At 41.0% G+C, this 17713-nt stretch overlaps 1 protein-coding gene across 1 annotated transcript in view; it reads right to left on the reverse strand.

Moving 5' to 3' along the window:
• INTS9 (integrator complex subunit 9) overlaps window positions 1-17713 on the reverse strand; it is a 221256-nt gene that overhangs the window by 94065 nt on the left and 109478 nt on the right. The window contains exons 5-7 of the mRNA XM_030198704.1: window positions 12596-12735; window positions 11457-11543; window positions 6852-6972 (exon numbers count right to left, since the gene is read on the reverse strand). Coding sequence (XP_030054564.1) covers window positions 6852-6972; window positions 11457-11543; window positions 12596-12735 — 348 coding nt within the window. The remainder of the gene's footprint in view (window positions 1-6851; window positions 6973-11456; window positions 11544-12595; window positions 12736-17713) is intronic.

The raw sequence follows: 17713 nt of genomic DNA on the forward strand, positions 1-17713 counted from the left end.
TAAATGTGAGAAACTTGGGTATTATTTCTCCTTTCTGAGTCCTCTATGCTTACTTTATTTGCTTATAGCATTTATATTCTGTGTATTACTTACCAACCATGCCCTCCCCCAGCTGTCATGTCACATCAGATTTGGGTTTAGAAATAATAAATACATTTTAAAATTCAGTATATTGTTATCAGAATAGGTGAGAAATGTGTCCCCTAACTTAAAAAAGGATATTTTTTCAAAAGCATTGTAAAGTATTCAAAAGAGATGTACAATTAAATTTATAAGAAGTAATTTTTAAATCTATTCTAATGATATATTATGCTTTTAAAGCTTAAGTAAAAACATGCAAATAGGGAAGTAAAAATAACACACAATGAAATTACTATAAACTATCATGCAAAGACAGGAAAGAAAGAGTATAGTTTATGGCTTATTGTACTTTATCTACTGCCTTTCACTGGCAAATAGCAAAGCGTTTTATAATAAAATTCATAAAAATGAAAATAATTCAAACAGTATAGAAAAAAACAATCAGCAAAATACCAGGACAATTAGTAAAACATGTAACATATAACAAGAACAATACTGCCAGACTCTGACTGCATCCCCCACGACTTCCTTCCACTCACTTGTCAAAAGCCTTCTTGAAGAGGAAAGATTTGAGCCCTTCTCTGAATTTTGTAAAGGATGGCTCAGAGAGCAGATCAAGTGGCATGGTACAAACACAAACCCATCTATAGAGGGTGGTTTTCTAACTGCCTGCATTATTGACATAAAACATATAGGAACAGGCTTATGAACCTCTACATGTATACGCTGGAAGAGAGGAGATATGATAGAGACATTTAAATATCTCAGGGGCATTAATATACAAGAAGTGAGCCTTTTCAAATGAAGGAAAACTCTGGAACGAGGGGGTATATGATGAAGTTAAGAGGAAATAGGCTTAGGAGGAATCCAAGAAAGTATTCATTCACAGAAAGGGTGATGGAAGAGTGGAATGGCCTCCCGGTGGAAGTTGTGGAGAGAGGACTGTGTCAGAATTTAAGAAAGCATGGGACAAGTATGTGGGATCCTTTAGGAAAAGAAAATGTTAGTGGTTACGGAGGATGGGCAGACTGGATGGCCCATTTGGCCTTTATCTGCCATCATGTTTCTATGTTTCTAAGTGGAGATCTTAACCCAATTAAAATGGACAGAGCTCACAGGTCCATAGGCCCAAAGAAGAGAGATGTCCTCAAAGATATAGTTGCCTGCCTACCTGGTTGCAAAGCTAGGAGAAACTCTTGCAGAAAGCAAAGGAAAAGGGGAGAGAAACATGGAAGAATTGGGAATATTTCAGGACTTATCAGCTATCATTCTACAGAGTTGCAGGGAGTTTAAAGAGATACTGGTCATCCTACACCAGAAGAATATACACAACTGGCAATTTCCCTTTGGTTTGTTCCTTTCAATTGGGGGCAATAATAAGAGGGTAACTACACTTCAGGAGACCTGGCAATTGCTTCATCAGGAGGGGCTTGTTACCAATCACCCAGAGCAGACTCAGAAAGCAGCAGCATAACGATCAGCTAAGTTCAGATGGCATGCTGTGAATGCATCAGAGAAAAATTATCATAGAAGAGAGCCAGAGATGTCTTCAGTTCAGACAGTGGATCAAGATTCCAACTGAGTAAGAGGCTCCAACTTTACTGCAGGTTTTGGTCTTACTGATTGAAGACAATTTTATAGAGACAGGTTGTGATTGAATATGGGGCTGTATCTGCAGATGGGGGTGGAGTAGGTCAAATATGAGGTGCTGTTTTGAGAAGGGAGGGGAACAAAGAAATTGGGGAGAAGTATGTAGAGGGGTCAAAGGGTCTATGTTATCACGCTGCTTTTCACAAAGTCATGCAGGTGACAGAGGGATCTGCCTTAGTGCTGGCAAACAAATTCAACTGCAGCCCCAGTTGATTCTGTTTTCCAGCACTAAATAAGATAAGAGTCTTTTGATTATAGTTTGAATGAGTGAATTTTTGCATGTTATTACATTTTGGGCTACAAAATCTGTTTTGATTTTATAGCATTTTATGCACTCACTATAATATCATTGTTTTGGGAATTTAAAATACCACTATATGGAACTCCAAGGATGTGTGATTTAAAGTCATGTGGAAGCAATTAAGCCAGTCAGGCTCAGTTTCACCTTCAGTAAAACGAGGCACCTGTGGATGCACATTGAAGGGTCCTTTAAAACTATTCCTAATAGACTTTTTAGATTTGTTGCTAGTCGCATACAACAACATATATTTTAAGAAGTCTGATATACAGTATAAAATACAGAGATTATTTGGATTGCTTACTAATTGGGTCTCTCTGCGCAGACCTCTTAAATATTGAGATTTTCCCCAATAGGCCAAGGCCACATCAGATAAGGATGGAGAAGCAGAGATAGCCTCATCTGCCCACTCCTGGAGGTCTAAACGAGATTCTTAGGAGACAGAGGGGCAAGCAGGGCAAGAAATTGAAGCACCCTGCAGCAACACTGACTGTCCCTGCTTCAGTAAAGAGGCCTAGAGTAAGAGCAATATAAACTCTGGAGAAAACAAAGATCCTGATGCAGCTGAATGCTCTGTCAGGCCCTGAGGCTATAAAATGGCGGTTGTGCTCCATGCATGATCAGAAAGAGACTGCTCCTCACTGCTAGTCGGCCCCAACAAAATGGCATCCATTCCCGCGCTCTTTGGAATCAAACTGCACATCGACCCTGCTGGAGAGCCCGAAGACCCTGACATATTCGGATGCTGCTCCAAACTTGAAGATGTGCCGCCGCCGAAGGTTTCCTTCACATCCCGAGGTATTCCTGGCTTGCACGCACTGTAACATCTCAACGCCAGTCAGTGGGTCCTGCAGCGAGAACACTGCTTCACTGCCTCCGCGAAAGTTGCCATTCACCCTGACTGCCACAAGCGCAGCACAATGTGTCTCAAGCGGTGAGTCAGGATCCCTCAATTGCATCAAGTAGAACTTGCAGCCCTCCAAGCAGTTCTGAGTCAAACATTAGTCAGACTTACCACTGCCGGCTGCTCCTCCAAAGCTGACAGTCTCCACAAGTTTTACCACAGATGAGAAAGGCTCAGGACTGATACTCTGTCCCACGTTCTCCAGAAAACTTTCTCCTTTTTAATTTTTTTTTTATGGTTGTTGTGCTGGCCTGAATGCCATGAGAGATATGTCTCAGTTCTCTATCTCCACTTGCTGGTTGATAGAAACAACTATCCCACAGGTTCTGGAATAGTGGGAAGCTACGTAATGGAAATCCTTTTTGAATTATTACATCTAGAATACCGCACATTCATGGTCATAGAAATGCAAATATAAGAGACCACCTTAGGCCCGCTATCTTTAAAGGGACACAGGCCCCCCGCCTCCATTCATTTTGAAACTGAAAAATCCCCCCACCCCATCCACTCTCCATCTCCCTGGAACTACTGGCAGACCCCTGGTGTTAGTACCATGAGACTAATACTAGGGGACTGCTGGCACCAATTTTGAAGAGGAAGCCACCAAGGCAGTAACAACTGGGGATCGCTCCCGCTCCTATTACCTGCCAGGGATTCCCCAGTAGGTGCCAGTAGGATTCATGGGGAAACAGATGTTATGAGGGGGATTCTTCAATTTCAAAAGGGATCAGAGATTGGAAGAAGGTGTAGAGGAAGATCCTTCAATTTCAAAAAGGAATAAAGGGTGGGTCCAGGGCAGGGTGCTCACAATTTTTAGGGGTGGGGAAGTTACATATAAAACATTCACTAGTCCCTTTGAGGGAATCCCTGGAAGCACTGGCGCAAGTATAAGCATGCTGGTGCTACTGGAGGAAAAGTTAACACCACATCTTGAAATGTTGTTAATTTTCTATGAATAACATAGTAGATGACGACAGATAAAGACCTGTATGGTCCATCCAGTATGCCCAACAAGATAAATTCATCGCAAAAGGTATGATGTGATAATACATATACATACTTGATCTTGATTTGTCTTTGCCATTTTCAGGGCACAGACTGTAGAAGTCTGCTTGGCACTGGCCTTGTTCTCCAACTACTGAAGTTGTCATCAAAGTCTCACTCCAGCCCAACCAAATCTATCCAGCCATGATCAGGGCACAGACTGTAGAATTCTGCCCGGCACTGGCTTTGCTTCTTAATTACTGGTGTTGCCATCTATTCGCTGGTAAGTTTGTTTAATGCCTTCCATAAAGCAGCTTCTAAAGTTTAACACAAAATGCATATGCCTCTACTCTATGATCAGTTAAGTTTTTTTTTTCTCACTGTGCCACCAAGATGCACATTGCACAAACTTGCCAAGAGTACATTTTTGATGGCTTATAAACTATTCCAGTGCTTTTCTACTTTTTTGCACTTTTTGTTCCCAAGTAGAGAATGACGCAGGGACAAAGTTTGTCCCCATCCCTGTCCTATCCCCGTGAGCTCTGTCCTCGTCCATGTCCCCGTGAGCTCTGTCTGATCCTATCCGCAGAAGCATCAAACAGTTAGGATTTTATATTTAAATCATTTTATTAAAGTATAAGAAGAAACAATATTCTGTACCACTTTGCAATATTTCTGACCCATTCTTTTAGCCAGAGAGACAATATTTCTGACCCATTCTTTTAGCCAGAGAGACTTCTGACTCAGAAGTCTAACTGGCTAAAAGAATGGGTCAGAAATATTGTTGAATGATGCATTAAAGAAGTTCTTCACGGCAGGAGAAGAGGGAAGGAGGATACTGAACAGGGGAGGAAAACTTCAGTACTGTTATTAATGATCTCGAACTGTTCATATTACATTTTCATGTTTTACAACCAACATTATTTACCTTTCTACAGAGGGTGCTATTACCCACATATCATGGCCTAAATGGTAGTCAAAAAGAATCTCACAATGGTTCTCCCTCACAGCTAAGCCTGTTAGGCTCACACACACTCTGCTTCCATTCTTCTAAGGCACATTTCATTGCAAACAGAATACTCTTGACTTCTGGAAAGAGAAAAAAAAAAGCCTATATTCTGTGCCTGCTTCTTCCTTTGTTTTTATCTCCCTTACCTTCCTCCCCGTCGCGACGCTAAGGAGAATCCCCATAGGCTTCCTCTGGGGCTTTCCCTCCTCCAGGTCCCGCCTTCTGCTGTAACTTCCTGTTTCACGAAAACAGGAACTTGCATCAGAAGGTGGGAGTTAGCAGAGGAGGGAAGGCCCAGGAACAGGCCTATGGGGAATCTCCTTAGCGTTCTGACAGGGAGGAAGTTACGGGAGGGAAGAAGAAAAGAAGGAGGGAGAGAGGAGACGCCGGACCCCCGGAAATTGCAGTTTTTATTTTTTACTGCAGGAGCTAAGGTTTTACCGCTCCCACAGGGCAGTAAAAAGTTTTGCTCCTGCACCCTCCGTAAACCTTGGCAAAAAAAATTGTTTTTTACCGCAGTTTACCACGGGTCCCCGTCCTTGTGTCATTCTCCACTCCCAAGGCACACTTCTAGTATTTGTACCTTTCCCTACTGTTCATGGTCAGCTTGCCTTCAGGCTGTCTTATAAAACAAGCTAGAAAAAAAAAAAGACAATCTTGCCAACTTGCAGTTGATAAATGTAATTCTAACATGAAGAAAGCATTACCAGATGTCAAAATAGAACATAAAAGTGATGCCGAATGCCAAAATTAATGTAGTCCTTCCAGCAAAAATTGAATATTTGAGAGAGTTTAACAAACAAATAGTTAATATTTCATTAAATACAATAAGGGCCCTGTTTACTAAGCCATGCTAGAGGCAGGTTTGCTCTTTTAGCACGCGCTAAACATGTAGATGCCTATAATATTCCTATGGCCGTCTACACGGTTAGTGCGTGCTAATTTTTAGCACATGCTAAAAATGTTAGGGCCCTGTTTACTAAGGTGCACTAAGAGTCTTATTTGGTATAATCTTTCCTGACTCATACCCTCCATCACACACAGGACCCAGTTATTCTAGCCTAAGGCTATCCCTGACTACTATGTTTTCACGTGTTTTTAATTACTTTTATCAATCTCTACTAGAGCCAAACATCATGTGTTGAAGATGAAAAAGCTCTGTAATTCCCCAATACCAGGTCCTATAAAGTCTCTTTCCTAGATCTGAATGACTTCAAAATCCTCCCAGTGGTAAAGAGTTACTCAGACTGGGCTTTGCTCTCTCTCTGCTTCTGATGAAAACCCATTGTTCAGGAAGAATAAAGCCCAAAACACTGCATTTTCACTGAACAGTAGCTGAAATTACAAAATGATTCCAATCTGAGAAGTCATAATCTGGAAATCACAGAATCCACATCTACCTAACCTGAAAACATTTTTTATATGAATATTTTCACTGTACCTATATAAACATTATAGAGTGGAGGAGTAGCCTAGTGGTTAGTGCAGTGGACTTTGATCCTGGGGAACTGAGTTTGATTCCCACTGTAGCTCCTTGTGACTCTGGGCAAGTCACTTAACCCTCCATTTCCCCTGGTACAAAATAAGTACCTGAATATATGTAAACCGCTTTGAAATTAGTTGCAAAAACCTCAGAAAGGTGGTATATCAAGTCCCATTTCCCTTTCCCTTTAGAGGAGCTTTTCATGGTTTAGTAAAAGATATCTAAAGCTGCAAAAATGTCAGTTTTCTCCAAGACCAATTTGTTGTCAAAGTGACTTTTAGCAGTGTATCAATACTTTAAAAGGAGATTTTAAAAAATTAAATGATAGCAATAAGAATTTGCAAAATGCATTCACAGTAGTAAACTTTACTCAAAAACTTGTGCTTCAACCAAAAATAATAACTTAAGAAAAACATTTTGTGCTGGAGACACTGCTACTCACAATTTTCTGAGAATATCCCACCAGTTGGATCTTACTAAGGGCAGAGTTCACCTCTTGCATGTTGTAGCACTTTCTCCATGTTGACACCTCCACTGCATCTTTCAAGGGAGCGGGCAATAGCCTGTAGACATTGAAATAAGAAAGTTCTGCTATGCTTCTGGTTTTGAGGAATATATCCGGTCAACACCTTTCCTATGTTCTTAAGATTGTCGTTAACTCTGTTTAAGAGTATCAGTTACATCCTTTCATGTTTTTGGTTGCTTCAATGGGGTTGCTTTATCCAGCCAAGACAAGCAACTTCTGAATCATCCAATCTACACACAATTCCACTGTAAACTGGATTGAAAGCAGAGCCCCGTCTCCATTGTGTTCAACACTTTTGGACTACTTCTTTTACCCTGTGACTGTTCTGTAGTGGTGATACAGTGAAATACTAGAACTTCACTTTATAACATACATTTTGAGTTCCATGTACAGTTCCTGCTAGAAGAAGTGCAAGTGGATAGATCTCACTAATTTAAAAGCCTGTCTAAACACTATTGCCAGCTGGCTTGCAAGTCATAGAGGACAGACCTTCAAGAAGCAACCTGCTTCCTGTCTTTGCAGAGATGGCTCTATGAGGAGGTGGAAGAAGCACTCCTCTTTGGAACAAGTCTCCTCTGACACTGACACGTAAGTAGGAATTCAAAATTCTGCATTACTTGTAGTGTTTTTGTACAGAATTTCCCCATCATAAGGCTTTACATTTCTTCCTGTATTTTCCCTCCTCAGGTTTCAGTTTCCCCAATTCCATCTCCCACTCCAACTGCAGTTCTCTCTCCCTCTGTCTCCCAGCAAGACTCCTAATTCTGCCCCCAAAGTCTTTTCCCATATGTAATACCCCCACCTCACATTCTCCTTCCCCTAAGCACTCACCCCCACTTCTCATTCTTTCTCCTCCTCCCTCCAGCTATCATTTTCGCTCTTACCCTCCTCATGGAATATCTTCAAGCTTGATTTCCTCCCAAACCAGTGGTACAGTCTCAGTTTTCTCTGCTATCCCCTTCCCCATGGCACACTCACCTTGGTCTGCCTGCCCCTCCCCCCATGGCACACTAATCTGGTATCAGCTGTTCTCTCTCTCCCTCCCTCCCTCCCTGCAGGAGGAGGAGGAGGAAGTGAACTACTGCACATCAGGTCACCTCCTCCTCTTCTGCTGGCTTCAACCTGACCTTGTATGTTAACTGTGTGGTTCACATAAACAGTCAAGTCTAAGCTGGCAGAGGAGGAAGAAGTGACCTGATGTACAGTAGTTCCTTTCCTTCTCTTGCCGCACGAGTTGGGAGGGGAGGGGAAGAGAGCAGATGATGCTGGTAAGCTTTACAGAATTCTGCACAGCAAGTACAGAATTCTGTGAATTTTGCAAGAGTGGGGAATTCCGAACAAATTCTGTGCTATGCAGTTACTCGGAATTCTCCCAGGAGTAACACAGAGATCCAAACTATACATTTGTAGACACACTCTTTCAGCCTATCTACCTAGAGCTCACACTTAACAAGAGGCAGGCTGGTCAGATGGTCCACAGACTGCTGCAGAAGTTGCTTAAGAAAGTGTGTTGCAACATGTAAGATCCTACATCTTTGGCATGGTGGATACATCATATTATTATTTTAGAAACACAATGAATGTGCTGATTATTTTGTCTCGGTAATAATTTACTTTGGTTATCAACTCAGGCCACGTTAATTTCCAAGCGCTAAAATAGGGTCACATCTCAACAAAGTTTGGGAAGCTGCACATATTAAATCTTAGTTGCCAAATATCTCTAACAAAACTGGAGGAATGGACCAATATTTGGCAACTAAGATTTAATCCCAAAAAATGCAGGGTCGTGCATTTGGGTCACAAGAATCCAAGGGAACAGTACAGAATAGGGTGTGAAGTGCTTCAGTGTACAAAGGAAGAGCAGGACTTGGAGGTGATTGTGTCCGATGACCTTAAAGCTTCCACAGGTAGAAAAAGCAATGGTCAAAGCCAGAAGGATGCTTGGGTGCATAAAAAGAGGGATGACCAGCGGGAAAAAGGAAATGATAGTGCCATTGTACAAGTCTCTGGTGAGGCCCCATTTAGACTACCGTGTGCAGTTCTGGAGACCGCACCTACAAAAAGATATAAAAACAGGATGGAGTCAGTCCAGAGAGTGGCTACAAAATTAGTAAGTGGTCTTGAACACAAAAAATATAGGGACAGGGTTATGAACCTCAACATGTATACGCTGGAAGACAGGAGGGAGAGAGGAGACATGATAGAGACGTTTAAATATCTCAGGGGCATTTATGTACAGGAAGTGAGCCTTTTTCAGCTGAAGGAGAGTTCTGAAACGAGGGGGCATACGATGAAGTTAAGAGGGAATAGGCTTAGGAGTAATCTAAGAAAGTATTATTTCACAGAAAGGGTGGTAGAGGCATGGAACGGCCTCCTGGTGGAGGTTGTGGAATTGAGGAATGTGTCAGAATTGTAAAAGGCATAGGATAAGCATGTGGGATCACTTAGGAAAAGAAAGAGTTAGGGCTTACAGTGGATGGGCAGACTGGATGGGCCATATGGCCTTTATCTGCCGTCGTGTTTCTATGTTTCTATACATAAAGGCTGAAAAGGCAGGCCAATCTCTCAGGAGTTCATCTCCATATGATTAATTCTTGCACCACACAGAAAATTACCTAGTGTCATACTATATTCATTTTCATATTTAGTAGAGAGCAGCCTGTTCTGAAGAATTCTTGACAGACACAGAATTTTTTTAAAGTCATGAGCAAATTAAGCCACATTTACTTGTAGTAAAGATGTTTGACATTACGCTTGTACCAAACAACTTTATAGATCAGTCCTAGCAAACCCTAAAGAGGAGAAGAAAGTATATTTGGCAATGTTAGTACTGAATGATGGGCGAGATGTGGTCTTGAAGTTTGGTGGGGGAAGGAGGTAAACAGGGTGAGAATACACCTACTGAATCTGTCCTCTACTGGTTCTGCTCCCATTCACCTCCCCCTTGTTGAAGCCTGATCATTCTCTATTACCTGTCTTGAGATGGAGAAGATATGGAAAATTAAACAGGAAAACTACTGGATGCCAGATATGAAAGATCTCTACTGAAAGCTGGATGAAAATGAATAAAGAAATTGGTCTTGAATAGGAATACATAAAAAAGTTGGCCAATCTTTTCATAAAAGAATGAACAATAGTGTCACTATCTAGAAGAGTGATACTTAAATGTCTTCAACATAAATCTAAAGTAGTAAGATATATTGCAGCTAGTGGAAGTACAGCTGCCAGAAAGAAAATTTATTCCCAGGTATATTTAACTTGTGTTAAAATTAGAAGCTAATACTGACCAGTTTCCATTGATTTATGAAAATTGTTTAAGCTTCCTTGATTAGTTGGTTGAGAAAAGTAATATTTATTGCTTTCTAAGCTGGCCTGGTAAACATCTCTCCCATAATTTAAGGAATTGATGAAAACATTGAGCCAGACACTGGCCAAGACAGCAGCCTATCTACATTCAGCTCAATGACCCTGCTTTCAGTATACACTATCCAAAGGCAAATTACTAGTTTGCAAAGATTTCTAATGTCTGTTGGAGACAGCAAACACTGGCTTCAGCCTCTTGAAATTTGAGAATTACTGATTCTCAACGTTAAGCCATTTTCAAAATGGCACGTTAGGCTATATTTAGTTTTAGTTCCACTCTTACTCTTGCTTTAACCGTATCCTGCATTCTACCAGCTCTCAAAAATCTGACCAGGACCCCAAATTCTTCAAGCTTTTAGCCACAGTAACCATATGCGATTAGCACACACTGCAGCAGCTTGTTCTTTACATGCATTTATTTAAAATAAAGACTATTACTCTTATGTAATATTAGTTTTAACTGAAAAGTAAGAAGTTTTGGAGAGGAAGATTTATTTCATAGGGTGAGAATCATTTTTTTAAAAAGTCTGACCACGTCTCAGAAAGAATGAAATATAATTTAACAAAACTAGCTAGCTCAAGGTGCAATAAAAGGGAGGAAGGAGAAGTCTGGGCACCAGAAGTGAATACTCCAAGGTGGAAGGATGCCATAACACACTACTTAACACGGAAGAGAGATTACAACAGATATTAATGAGATCTAGTACAAGCAATAGAAGTAGTAAAAAAAAGCAAAACAAAAACCAGAAAACCTTAGAAAATTCCTTTCCAGTCACAAGTAGCAGCTGAGATTACCAAGGCAGGTTTCTACACTTTACTGCTGTCCTTAAAATTGCTATTTAACTGTGTTGTTAGCCAAGCAGCACTGGAGAGTGACACTGATGACACAGCATAGGAATGAGGTGCAGTTTCTAATTTAACATCTACAACAGACACACTGATACTGGGCAAAGCACACTGCCTCTTTGCGTTATCTAAATTTTATTAGGTAATACTACTGTTAGTAGAATTAATGTCAATAATATAACAACAGTTTCATCTCCCCTCTGCATGAGTGCTGCATTGCAGTCTGATTCTGAATGTTTATGACTAAAATGTACATTGGGGATCCTGCTTTAAATATAAGTCGAGTTCTTTTGCAGCTAAATACTTGATCACCTCTGCACTTCTTTGTTTTTCCACAAGGAGGCAGACTGAGCCTTAGGTACCCGTTCAATAAAATTCACCAGCTCTTCCATGAGAAGCCTGTAAAATGAAGAGTGACTGATGTTAAAAATGATAAATCACACAGTACATCAGCCAGTCACACTGAAGCATCTGACAGCACTTCAAATATATCTTTATCTTGTAAAGAAATGTCATGCACAGGACATTCCAATCACATCTATATAATCCAAAACTGTGGTTCTTCTTTTATGTGGGCTATAAACAGTCAGCAGAAGGCATCTTTCTTGTCAGAGTGGTGCTTCATAACTTTCAGGAACCAGTCATACAGTTCAGTGAACCTCAGGAAAGATACCTCTTTGTCGACTATATACATGTTTTCTAGGGTAACAGAAAATTACAGCATGGAACAATACTTAAACAACACACATAAAATTAGCCATGAAAGAAAGCATCTTTAGAGTTTTTTTGATAATGGAATAAATTAGAATAGCTAAATATGTCCAAGATTTTAAGTAGAAAAATGTTAAAATGTTATCTTGGTCAATTCTGCACTCTTTTCCCTTACAGGCCTGTTGTGTTATGGGGGGGGGGGGGGGGGGGGGGTAGGCCTTTTTGGTGCATCTACCACCCCATGAGGGTTGGGCTACAGGAAGGGGTTTTCGGGTTTACCTGTTGTATTGGTATAAGATGGTTTTACACTTGTAACTATTAGTGCTGACTTTGTTATTTGTTATATTTCAAAAATTAATAATAAAAACAAAATAAAAAAATGTTATTACAGTAATGTTAAATCAAGGATAAGAGCTTATCATCTACTACTACCTCCTGAAATCTAAAAAGATGATAATTTAAGGCCTGGCTCAAATCATCAGTCACCCCGTAGCGACTATATAGGTATGCTCTGTGAAATCCAGTTCATAATAGATACTTATGTTTCCAACAGTCGGTTTGCAGGCAGTGGCAATGGAAAATGGTATTCAGGATATACACATTTTAATGCAGACACTATCAAGCAGTGACCAACATCAGGCCGACTCTTCTACTGTCTGCTTACAACAGCTTCAGAAAGAACAATTCTAAGCTACTCACATCAAAAGACAAGGGGAAAAAAAGCGTTTTGTTTTTTTTACCTGCCTATTTGTACGGTTGGTTCAGTAGCATAAACTGTTCCCGTGAATCCAGTATGCTCTGTGATGTAAGGCAGGGCCATCATACAGTGGTAGTTAGATATGAGGATCACATCTACAGTAGACAGATCTATCAACTCTGTCTGGAAACAGGCAAAACAGAGCAAGAAAATTACCATGAATGCTGAAGCTGAATCAAAAAGATGTCTCAAGTTATTTCTACACAGTTTTTAAATTTCTAGACCATGTCAAAGGTGTCAGCTTGTCAGATCATTTTATTACCGTGATCCTCTTGTTTTTACACAGGCGTCATATATACAAACTAACAATACAGAAAAGCTCACTGAAACAAACATCATCAAATTAAGAGAGTACACAGAGAGACTTCTTATCCGAATAAAAGCCATTCAGTAGGTTGCAATGTTAAGGTTTATACTTGGTATCAATGCTCAAGGCCATGTTTAAGCAGCTGCAAAAGTAGAACTGCATAAGGAGCTGCAGCTGGAGGGGTTCTACAGTGCTCATTCTGCAGAAGAGTTAAAGGCAGCATTGTAGCATGGACTGAGGCACGTGCAGGGAGATGGGTCAGCCATGGGAGTCTAATAGCTCACATGGGAGCAGTTATTGGGGACCATTTATGAGCCCAGCTGCTAGGAAAGCCTTCAGGCAGTAGGCGGAGTCAGTGGACAAAAAGGCCTATTAGCAGTCCTACTTTTCATTACCACACTAGGATTTGACTGTGTTAAGTACAGAGTGATATTTTGGCTCCAGACAGAAGAGGCTGAACTATTGATTTCAAGGGCCGCTAAAACCTGTGGTTGGCTTTATATTTTTAGAATCATTTCCTTCCCAAGTATGCCATTCTAGAGTTTAACTGTCTTGTTTAATGTTATTTTAAAAGAGTTTCAAGAGTTTAACAAGCAGAGCTAGACAGCAGTAGTTTACAAGCTGGCAAGCTCCTCTTCCTAATTTTGTAATGTCACCCTATCGTTATTTATTTATTCCTTCTTTTATCCTACAATTATCCAAAAACAAGTTTCGGTTCAATGTGGCTTACAATGAACTGTTAGGAGAAGTTATAGTACTGTTTTATATTTACAGTGTAACAGTTGCTAGAAGTTACAGTGTTTTATATTTGCAAGTAGTATGAGACATTTGTAGCATGTAAGGTTAACCATAACATTTCTTTAAAAGACAGGTTTTCAGTTCTTTTCTAAACTGAAGATAGTTTGCGATGCTTCTTGTGGCTTTGGGGATCGAATTCCAACATTTTGAACCCAGATAACTGAAACCAGCCCTATAGATGGTTTTGTAAGTTTTGTTTCTATAGTTGGGTAAGTGGAGTAGTAGGTAACCTCTGGTTCCTGGGCTTATGTTTCTAGGTAACTGGTCAATCAAGTCAAACATGTAGTCCAGAGCCATACCAAACAATATTTTGAAAATAAGTGTGCTAGCTTTAAAAAATAATCTGGCCTTAATTGGGAGCCAATGTAACATTGCAAAATAGTGGGGTTGCTATTTCATATTTCGAATTTTTGAATAACAGTCTTGCTGCTGTGTTTTGCATGGTCTGCAGCAATTTTAGCGTGTTTTCTTTGCATCCTACATATGCTGCATTGCAGTAATCTAGTTGGAACTGTATCATCGATTGTAGTGTTAGTCGGAATGATTGTCTGGGAAAGTAGTCTCCAATCCATTTCAGTTTCCATAGGGCAGTGGTTCCCAAACTGTGCACTGCGGCACCCTGGTGCACCACAGCGAACTTGCAGGGGTGCCGCGGCAAATCCTGAACTCCCTCCCACTGCAACCCGAACCACTACTGCTCCCTCATTATGTCTCTTTTTCTCTTCCCTTCCCCATGCCCCGTGAGTCCTGCATCTCTCCTTCTCCCTTCTGCTGGCTCTCCTCTGTAGCCCCAGGCCCCTGTACCTGGGTTGGACGGTTTCCTAAAGGACAAGTCCATAAACCGCTACTAAACGGACCTGGAAAAATCCAAAATCCCAGGAATAACATGGATAGAATGTTTGTACGTTTGGGAAGCTTGCCAGGTGCCCTTGGCCTGGATTGGCTGCTGTCGTGGACAAGATGCTGGGCTCGATGGACCCTTGGTCTTTTCCCAGTATGGCATTACTTATGTACTCTCTGGTAGCGGCGATTGAGACAGTTTTCCACCAATGTTGGAGCTGCCCTCTTCTCTGGAGCGTCCCGCCTACTTTGATGTAACTTCATGTTATCTGCGTAGGTGGGCCGCGCCTGAGAAGAGGCCCCAATGCTGACAGAAAACTTTCTTAATCATCGTCGCTGCTGGAGAGGTACAGGGAAATGGGGCTACGGAGAACTGTTGAGAGGGGAGAGATGCAGGGTTCACTGCGAGTGGGGAAGAGAGACCTGATTGGAAGAGGAAGGCTGAAGGGGAGAGAAGTCAGATTGTTCAGGGGGTGGGCAGGCCTGGAAGAGATGTGGCAATCAAGTGGGGTAGGGTGGGCAGGGCAAGAGAGTACTCGATGAAAGGAAAAAAGAAAGGAGAAGCTGAATAAGAGGAGAAACAAGGACAAAGAAAAGATGCATGGCAGGGAGGAACACTGGGACAAGAAAAGGGGGACATGGAGACACGGGGGGGGGGGGCAGAGGAGGCCCCCCCAAGGCTGCTACAGGTGAAGGTGAGCAGTGGAAAAATGTGTGTGTATGTGGGGGGGGGCAGTACAGAACTGTGGGGGGTGGAGACCTATTTGGCCTGGGGGGGGGGGGGGAACCATGAAAAATTGATCGGACACTAAGGGTGCTATGAACCAAAAAAGTTTGGGAAACTCTGCCATAGGGTTTTAAAACTCTTTGATGTGACTGCTGAAATTTTGTTTTCAAGGGACAGATTGTTATCAAGAGTAATTTGAAACCAGTCACTTTTGGTGAATGTTTGGGGAGTGATCCTGCATTGGCTATTCCTCCTCATGTGGTTTCCAACATGGAGATTTGGAAGCTAATATCAAGGCTGAAAGGGACATTATCTGTTTATCAGAACTCTGTACGTTTACTAGAGAAGAAGCAGCAGCAGCAGCTAAAGTGGCTTCATTGGAGACAGACTTACATTTCATCTCGGGGGAATTAAATGCCCAGGCAGGGAGAGTTAAAGCTTTAGAAGAAGCTAATACCTCTTTGGTGAAAGGGAATAATTTGTTGGAAAACTGATTATAAAAAGTGAAAAATTAGTTAAAGGCTAATAATTTGTGTATTTTAAAATTTCTCTATAATAATATTTCCCCAAAAGAGATGTTGAAAAAGTATATGTTGGAAATTTTATCTCTGGACTCTTCAGCCCTCCCACAAATTTCAAAGGCATATTATATTTCTTCTATAGTTAAAATATTTCTGGGGGAATCAATGAGGAGGTACTAGAGGTAGTGCTGACAACTACGTTGGAAACATCTATTCAAGAAACTACACTAAGAGGTACCTTAAGCACATAAGCACCACCATACTGGGAAAAGACCAAGGGTCCATCAAGTTCAACATCCTGTCTCCGACAGCGGCCAATCCAGGCTTCAAGAACCCGGCAACCCCCACCCCCACAATATATATATTTAATAATGTTCAATGGACTTTTCCTTCAGGAATCTGTCCAAACCCCCCTTAAACTCCATAAGGCCAGCTGCTGCCACTACATTCTCTGGTAATGAATTCCAGAGTCCAACTACACGCTGAGTAAAGAAAAACTTTCTCCTATTTGTTTTAAATCTACCATATTCTAGCTTCATCTTGTGTCTCTTGGTTCTATTATTTTTTGAAAGTGTAAACAAATGCTTCACATCTGTCCGCTCTACTCCGCTCATTATCTTGTAGACTTCTATCATATCACCCCTCAGTCACCTTTTCTCCAAGCTGAAGAGCCCTAACTGTCTTAGCCTTTCCTCATAGGGAAGTCGTTCCATCTCTTTTATCATTTTCGTCGCCCTTCTCTGCACCTTCTCCAATTCTTTTATATCTTTTTTGATATGCGGCGACCAGAATTGGACAAAATATTTGAGGTGCGGTCGCACCATGGAGCAATACAACGGCATTATAACATCCTCGTGTTTGTTTTCCATCCCTTTCCTAATAATACTCAACATTCTGTGCGCTTTCTTAGCTGCCACAGCACACTGAGCAGAAGTTTTTAACGTCTTATCAACAATGACTAACAGATCCCTTTCTAGGTCTGTGACTTCTAATGCGGAACCTTGCATGACACAGCTATAATTCAGGTTCCTCTTACCCACATGCATCACTTTGCACTTGTCAACATTGAACTTCATCTGCCACTTGGACGCCCAATCCCCCAGTCTCGCGAGGTCCTCCTGTAATCTTTCACACTCCTCCTGCGACTTGACGACCCTGAATAACTTTGTGTCATCTGCGAATTTAATTACCTCACTAGTTACTCCCCATTCTAGGTAATTTATAAATATGTTAAAAAGCAGCGACCCCAGCACAGACCCCTGAGGGACCTCACTAACTACCTCATTCAATCCTACTCTCTGCTTCCTATCGTTCTCTGCCATGCGGAGCAGAAGCATGAGATCTTGCACTACAAATGTGTTTTAAAGCAAATTCCATAGCTAGAGAATGATGAGGTAACAGTTTTCTCAAAGCCAATGTTATTTTGTATTCTACGCTTTGTAGCAATTTTCTTTGGAGCAACTTGAACTGTTTTCGATCGGAGTATTTTTCATAATTGTATGAAGTGGAACAGTGATTCCTTCTGTAGGAGGACAGTTATAATTTAGAATCTCAAAGAGTTCTGAACAAGGTTCCTCCTCTGTCTCCAATTTGAAAGGTATGGAGGAATGAGGTCTAACTTGCGTATTCGATTTGTTTGTTTTTGGCTTTGTGGGATATTGTATGTCTCTGTCTGATGCCATACATTCTGTTATACAGAATATATAAATGATTTTAAATACAAAAAAATTAAACATATCAAATGATACATTTTAATGCAAACTTGCATATAACTTTCTATCAGAAATATTTAATAACTGTGACACAGTAATTCCTAATCATTATTGCAGAATCTATCTCTATTGGTAAAATCATGTTGATATACACACAGCATTTTATTCCAGCAGTTGTATATTCACTTTATGTTTC

This window comes from Microcaecilia unicolor, chromosome 3 (assembly GCF_901765095.1).
Source record: "Microcaecilia unicolor chromosome 3, aMicUni1.1, whole genome shotgun sequence".
NCBI classification, from domain to species: Eukaryota; Metazoa; Chordata; class Amphibia; order Gymnophiona; family Siphonopidae; genus Microcaecilia; species Microcaecilia unicolor.